This window comes from Amblyomma mixtum, chromosome 10 (assembly GCF_055824585.1).
Source record: "Amblyomma mixtum isolate Tamu chromosome 10, ASM5582458v1, whole genome shotgun sequence".
Lineage (NCBI taxonomy): Eukaryota > Metazoa > Arthropoda > Arachnida > Ixodida > Ixodidae > Amblyomma > Amblyomma mixtum.
In genome coordinates this window covers 74,176,948-74,185,061 of record NC_143021.1, presented here as the reverse complement: position 1 = coordinate 74,185,061, position 8,114 = coordinate 74,176,948, and the positions used below count along the sequence as shown (strand labels likewise).

Below are 8,114 nucleotides of genomic sequence, written 5' to 3'. Positions count from 1 at the left end.
AAGCAATTAAATGCCATATTTGGAATTGCAGGGGAAAACACATCTTCCCAAAATCATAATTGTGACTGACATCAATTTTTTCTAAGACCAGCTTCTTTCTTAAAGGACCACAAATCAAGCCCATCTTGGATGCTGACTAAACCTGCTCAAGATTTTGACTACATAATTAAAATTAAAGGCGATTCACTATTAGAAAATGAAAAGCAAGCTACACTGAAACTTCCCTTTATATAATGGTACCAATGCAGTTACATATTTTTGCCTAATTTCAGGGGGCTGCATTCAGGGGAACAACAGTTTACTGAAGTTTGTGGCCAGCTAACAAAGCTTGCTCACTAAGCTGAAGATACACCAACAAACACAGTAACAGTGTCAGGACAGGACAAAAGAAGGGTATGACACAAGCACTTTCCACATCTTTTCATTACGCCATCACACCAGCCAGCCGGTACATTGCTCACATATACCACCTCCCTCGTCAGTTACCACTGAGCTTGACACACACAAATAGGAGACATGTCAGCTACTACTGTCCGCCTGGTACACCAGGTACAGCAGTTTCGAAATGTTAATTGCAGTGAGATTAGCAACAGCACAACATCACAAAGCATTTGGCCATATACAATGGCATGTCACAAAAAGTGTTTATTTGCCACACGCATGTTGGTCCCAAAATAAAACAGAAGGAAGAGAAGTCAGGTGCCAATGAAAATGCGACTAAATATAATGAGGCCCTCAAAAATGCTTCGTTGTGTTAAGTTATTGCATAACGATGACTAGGTGTGGCAACCATTGCCCTTTAAAGCAAGTTGTCCAGCATAAAGACACTTGTGCTTGCACTGATGCATAAAACCATGCAGCCCACACAAATGACACAAACAAAAAACAGATTTAATTAACTCTTTGTATCTAATGACTTAGATGAAATCATGAAAAGAAGAGAGTGTACAGCCATGCACCTCAAAAGTCTTTATGAGGCTAGAACGCATTCTTTCAGAGTATGAACACAATTCCAAACTAAAAGAGCTGCAAATTCACATGCAGCAATGAACGATTACTAGATGCAAATTGCGTAAGCAAAGCATGCACGCCTTTTCTCAGGCTAGAGCATAAAGATGCATTGCCCAAAGGTACAAAAGCAAATGCACAGCAAGCCTGCATTCAGTGAAAGGAGCAGCCATCATATGAATGCATGTCCATCCACATAACGAGTGTAGAAAAAAGCAAAAAAAAATGAAAAAAAAAATGCACGAAGAAAAGGTGTGCTTCAGTGCTACATTCGATGCACTAATTCAATGAGACATGCAAAATGAAGCGCAAGCATTAGAGCAAGCATCAGAAATGATAAAGCGTAGTCGCAAACACTGTTCACTGCATATCAGCATCACTGAACTGCAGTGTATAATTGTAGCATTTGTCACAAGGTTGACACTGCAAGCAAATTCTTGCACAGATGCGCGTGCTTTGAAGGATGCAAGAGAAAACGTCTCTCACTTTTCCAGGCTACTTCAATAGGAAGGAGCATGGAAGCCGCAAGCATCAGCATGCTCGGGAAGCTGGAAAGGTGCTCCACCGATGACAGCAAAAGGCTAACGGTGCCCCGGGGTGTCACCACTCACTGGCAGCAGCAGAGGAGGTGCAGCCGGTTCGGGGTTTCCCGCTGATGCCGTTGGCGGCATGTACGAGTCGGTGGAGTTGAGCACCTCTCGAAGAATGCGCAGCTTCTCGTTGGCCACGCTCAGCTTGGCCTCCACCTCGGCCTGTTTGTCAGGGAAAGACATCGACCAGGATACAGCCTCTTCACAGAGCGCAACAACAAAGCCATCGAGTACTAAATGGGTCTCTAAACTCAACAGTGGGGGCGTTGCACGTGAAATAGCTCCTGGTCTGATCAGCGCCGAAATGGCTGATGAACAAGAGCAGTTGTTTGTAGCAGCAACCATCCCACCACAGAACAGAATAGCACTCTGAGACCTGAAATGGGTGGAAACTCCACTGCATAATAAGTACAGAACAGCCTGAATGAGCATTCGTAATGAGCTTAGCTGTTCACCTGCAAGCTTCTTTGGCATTTCGGCTTTCTGAATCAAAGACAATGCACCGGAGTGGACCGTATGCTTTAACATGCTCAGCTGTAGCAACATTCCTCTGTGCAGCAAAGCGAATTTTTTTTTCCTGTCTACCACTGACAGAACTAACTAACAGCACCATCACCAAGGGCTCCAAGAGGCAATAAAATGCACCCTATGATAGGCACCCAAAGAGAGTGCGCAGTCAAATGTCCAAGTGCTCTTTCTGCTAGGAAATTTCAATGGAAGGAACAAATTTATATTATGCTCCTCAGCTGAACTCATGATGCCCATGGTCTATAGCTCAAGAAAAAGATTTTAAGGAGGAACGCAGGTCTTTAAATTTAAATTTTTATTATTAGACACAGCGTAATGAAATTAGATGTGTGTTGGTATTTCTTCTGTTTTCAATAGTATAATTAGTTTAAGTATATTTTGATTGGTTTCCATGTTATAGAAAAATAGGTTGGTTTATGGTTGGTTTATGGGGTTTAACGTCCCAAAGCGACTAAGGCTATGAGAGACGCCGTAGTGGAGGGCTCCGGAAATTTCGACCACCTGGGGTTCTTTAACGTGCACTGACATCGCACAGTACACGGGCCTCGAATTTCTCCTCCAAAGAAATTCAACCGCCGCGGCCGGGATCGAACCCGCGTCTTTCGGGACAGCAGCCGAGCACCATAGCGACTGAGCCACCACGGCGGCTCTTATAGAAAAATAGTTCAAATCTAATAGGGTAATTTCTTACGGGTTGTTAAGACGCTTTCCTTAAATAATTTTGGTTCCATTTGAAATGGAGCTATAGCCAATGATCTGCAATGGGGAACTATGCTATTTATATTGTTACTGAAATAAATTATTATAAAAATATGGTCAGTTATGTCGAAGCACCATAAGTATGAAATATAATTAGGTAACATTACTGTTCAGAAAATTTTATGTTTGACTGAGCCATTAAAGATAACATAGCTCCATAGTTCAGTTCTTTCTGACTTCAACGGTATGAGGTTAATTTAACTTGCACCATAAAAAGATTATGAAAATTTCTGTAAGGCTAGTCATGTTGCCGAAGAACGCGAAACAGAAAAAATGCATTTGAATTGTGCTCGCCAGCCATTTGGAGGCGTTGTAGAGACCTAAACAAATGGCAGAATGCGGACGTCGCAAGAGAATTTCACAACAGCGAGTAGCACCAAGATATAGAGAAGGGCACCAGCTTCTGAACAAGACCAATATGACGATCATTGGGGACACGATTGTGGGAAGAGATGGGAGTGAAGTTCTCCGGCATTTTGCTCCAAACTCAACACCCGATATATCGATTTTATAGTAGTCAGAGGTCGAATGAGACCTTGAAACTTTATAGGCAGCTACTTTAAAGTATATTGAATCCAAATAACGTAATTTTTGAATTTTTTTTACCATTTCAAGACTTGCATTTCCCATTAAGCTGGGCGCAATATGGATCGACTTTCGGAACAGTCGGACTTTCGGAGTAAGCAGTTCTCGCAGTACACATGAAATATGGTTGAAAGTAGTCTACATGCATGAAAGTAGTGTCATAAAAATGCACCAATTATGAGTGATGGATCAGGTACAATTGCCGTCGCTACAAAATTAACAGAAAGGTGTGATGGTTTGAAGTATGCTTCTGAAAGCACTGCTATGTAAACTTTGTATCTGTATGCTCCCACCTGCTTGGTCTTCCGAGACTGCAATATCTCCCAAATAAACAAACAACATGATCAAGCCAACACCCACCATGGCCGACTTCATCCTCTCCCGCTCCAGCTGCATCTGCACCTTTTCCGGGGCCTCCCGGTCCAGCAGCCTCTGCTTCTCGCTGAGCTGCACACAAATGATGAAAAGTCTGAGCTAACTTGCAGCCAAAAACATGTTCAAGCACCGAACACCTTGAAGCAGGCAGCTACTGTCTCCCAGAGGACAAAAACAATGCGAAGGGCCACAGCTAAGTTGTTTCATAGGCGATTTTTTTTTCCACGAATGATCGAGTTTCTGGTCTGAATGCTACTAATGACATTACTATCGCACAATAGTATTTTTCTGCAAGCTCTAGAAATTTCCAAACGTAAGAAATCCAATTTACTTGCACAGTTTGTATTTTGTTAAATTTGGAAGTCAGTGTAGCTAAATTTGCCCCACAATGTACAGGTGCTGTCAAAAGTAAATGGAAGGCAATATTAATGAAACGGTTTAATCACTGCCCACTCAATTCATGCATCCTTGAATACATACGTGCAGACTAATTGTGATTGTGCGAATTGCAGTGTGCACCAAGAAACATGGATCATTATGCTTTAGATTTAAAGAAATTAAGTTTTTTTGATGAAGTCGCCTTCCATTTACTTTTGACGGCGACTGTACACAAAATGCAGGCCACAGGCACTTTATAATTAAGCATGGTGCTCAGACAACCAATAAATATCAGCTCAGGTGAAACGCAATAAACTAAGGCACACACTTCATTACACACTTAATTAAGTAAAGATGTTATTTTTAGGATGGAGATGCCATTTGAAAGGAACAACCCTTTTGTACAGCTCAGAAGTGAAAAATATAGAATGTTCATGTTTGCAACAATCGCTGCTTGATCTGGCTGGACACTGAAACATTCAGATGTAGTTGCAGAACCAGCAACGCATGCCTTATTGTCCAGGTACAACTGTTCATGTGTGCCTGCAAATTCGCGTACCTGGCAGTCACTTATCACCAGTATGAACAAAGTCAGTGCTTTGCAGAACCAATATGAACCACATTATCCAAAAGATGAGAGGTGGGTACTGCAACCTTGCATGTTCTGAGAGGAGCTGCATAGCCTGGAAGCAGCCGTATAGAACGAAAACTTTACGTCACAAAGAGTCTTTCATACGTACAAATGTTACCCCGCTCTTTTAAATTTGCATATATATCTCATGCTCTCACTTGGCCCATTATAATTAAATGACTACAGAACTTAATTTTATTACATGTTTTCTTCTGATGTGGTGTTCAACTACAACTGCTAAATAATTTGTAATCGAATTCCTCCTCTCATGCTGTTTCGGTTTCATCAACCGAACGATGGCTGTGATGTGCAGTTGTGCCTTAGGCTCTGTGAGGCACAGCTAAAGTGTAATATAAATGTGGATAAGTAGTGTTAACTCACTACAGCACTGAAACCAGCCAGCGTCAGGATCTAGAATTACAACAAATGGCATATCAGCAGTTATATTGCCATTTTTTTGTGCCTATCCTGACCTGAAGTTCAACTACTACACATCACAGCCATAATTTGGTTGATGAAACCGAAACAGCGTCAAATGTTAGAGCCCATAATAGCATATCATAGCAAAGGTCAACAACAGGCGTAAGTAAAAAGGACATGACTGCGATGCACTGACCATGTTCTCCACAGTCCTCTTCTCCTGGGCCATGCCCTCCAGCTTGAGGGTGAGGGCTTGCACATACTGCTCGGCATGAGCCACTTTCTTTTCAAGCAGAACGACTTGCTGCTCTTTGGCTTTCAGGTCCATCTGCATCACCTTGATATCCTGGACACACCACAGAAACAAGATGGTCAGATGAGGCAGCGCACCACATTAGAGATGCCCTCTGCTTGCTTCCGGTTCTTGCCCTTTCACATCTACCTTGACAATGTCATTGTTACCAATGCATGCATGCCCTACCTTGGAATCCACTCTATCACCCTAAGGGACCATCACTTACATTCCTTTCACATCAAGTCTCGCCCATGTCCATTCTTTCTTGATTTCCACTAAGGACAGGTCAAAGGATACCAGCTCTCATTTGTTCCCTAACGTACTCTGCTCTCTTTGTCTTCTAACTTTACCCTTTCAGGTTCACCGACAGTTTGCTAGGAGCTAAAAGCACAAGTTTTGGGAAGTGCTATGTGCAACACCCGTAAAGATTGTCCAGCCACCACCCATCATGCTACTTCTCCTTGGGGAAAGGCTGGCTGAGGACTGCTTTTTAAATGCAGTAGTGAAAAAACAATGCCACAAAGGTACAAAAGACGAAGAAAAAAAAGCATGAAGAACTGCAGTTAAACTACTCCCAATGTAGAAATGCAGTTTCAGAAAGGAGAAAGTGGACACCCCCTTTTTTATGTGCGATTTTTGTCCATATGTTATATGTGATGTCGGCACTCATGAGTGCCCGCATCACATATGCAATGCTCAGCTTAAAGAAGCATGCTTAAATTATTGATTCCTTCAAGTACTTCTAGTATGCCATACTGTGGACCCTATTATCAAAGGTCTTAGTATTAGTTTGACAGTGTCACACAATATAAGACCTTCGAAAAATCCACAACAGCGGCCCATTTGTGGAGTTTTTACATCAATCGCATCAAAGCATTTCATTTTCTATCAAGACAGCTTGGGTGGCATGCAATTTCTGGGGGGGGGGGCCAGAATCCTATCATTGTATTCATTATTTCGCCGATAATTGTATTCTTACGTATGGTTTATTTTTACACAGTGGCAAAAAGGGAATTAATAAATCTAAAGAACTTGATCATTATTAGCAATATATAGTTATATCTGGTATCCTTATAAGTGAATTACACTGCATAGCACAACAAGCACCTCTTAGATACTCTGCGTTCATGGCTGAAAGGTGCATCCAACCTTTTTTTCTTGTTATTTCTCCTCTCCTCCCATCTGCAACACAGCAGTGAATGACCCGGTTGGTGCCGGTCCACACAGCTCCATCCTTTCCCGCTGGCTGGTCCACAGCACAACCTCTCATAAGTGCTGTAGCTTTGAGTGCTTAACAAAAGTGTAAGAGTGCAGGCCACACAGCTGTGAACAGAATACAAATTAGTAGAACATTTGTGTGCATTCTGCATACCAAAAAGATCACTGCACAGAAGGCAGTCATTCACAAAAGGAACTCCTAAACGAGACAAGTGTTCTCGTGATGCCTGAAGCAAACGCACAGGCCGTGGAACTGCACTGCACACAGTAGTGGCCTTAATATGTGCTGCCGACTAGTTGCGGCACTAAGCTTAACCCTTGCGCCTTAGCTTCGCATGAGTAAGCCCTGATACGAGCCCACAAATGCAATCATGTGACTGCAATAATCAGCCCGGTGCTTTCAACTGCAACGCTCTCCACTTGTGCCCTTGCTTGTCATACCTCTTTCAAAGCACTGTTCTCTGCTTCCTTCTGGGTGAGCTTACTCCTGAGGTCATCAACTGACAAGAGAAAAAAGCAGGTGAAAGCATGTTGAAAAAATGATGAATACACAAGGAATTGAGTACCAAAATGAACGCTTAGGAAATAAGATGGACAATTACTTTCAGCAGCATTGTTTGGCTTCATTTTTTTCTTGGGATATCTCCTATTGGTCTGCTGCTCGTCCTCTCGCTGCAGAACATCACTGTCAGAGCAGTCGCTGAGCTTCAGAGAAACAAAGAAAGGGTAAAAATATTTAAATCACCAAACAAACCAACGTTTAAGCAGTGCAACGGTACTCTCGCAAGAAGATTGCATCAAGGGAAGCCACCTTCAAGCAAAGTCTGCATATTGTACATCACATACGCTCATGCTCAATGATATAAATATGCATGTTAGTTTTTAGCAGAACAGCTCAGCTGATGACGATGTTGAATTTTAATGGTGCAAGGAAATCTGTGCCGAAGAGCACCATCATACAAGGTATTTTTCATCCATATAAGGTCCCATTTTCCAAGCACTTCACCCCAGAGATGCCGAGCATCAGGCCAAGGAAAAGCTTGTACCCACTTCATCACCGGTGGATACCCACCGGCACTGGGGATTGAACCCCGCACCTTTCACATGAGAGGGGAGAACAGCAGAATTTTAGCAGAACAGAAGGTCAGTTGAGCTACCATGCCATATTGCTATCGTATATTAGTCTCTCTGCATATTTGTCGGTGTGATATTGCAGTGACTGCAGCTTTTATCCTCCGCAAAAATATTCCAAAAACACGCCAATTTTATGATTACCGTTTCATGACCTAGGTTGCAAAACATGCAAATAGTGGTAAGCAAAGCCCAT

At 42.5% G+C, this 8,114-nt stretch overlaps 1 protein-coding gene across 1 annotated transcript in view; it reads right to left on the bottom strand.

Moving 5' to 3' along the window:
- Window positions 1-610: 610 nt before the first annotated feature.
- LOC149326136 (kinesin-like protein KIF23) overlaps window positions 611-8,114 on the bottom strand; it is a 28,302-nt gene continuing 20,798 nt past the window's right edge. Inside the window, exons 14-18 of the mRNA XM_089564486.1 lie at window positions 7,390-7,492; window positions 7,229-7,287; window positions 5,471-5,620; window positions 3,831-3,917; window positions 611-1,760 (exon numbers count right to left, since the gene is read on the bottom strand). Of these exons, the coding sequence (XP_089420612.1) occupies window positions 1,590-1,760; window positions 3,831-3,917; window positions 5,471-5,620; window positions 7,229-7,287; window positions 7,390-7,492 (570 nt within the window). The 3' untranslated portion in view covers window positions 611-1,589. The remainder of the gene's footprint in view (window positions 1,761-3,830; window positions 3,918-5,470; window positions 5,621-7,228; window positions 7,288-7,389; window positions 7,493-8,114) is intronic.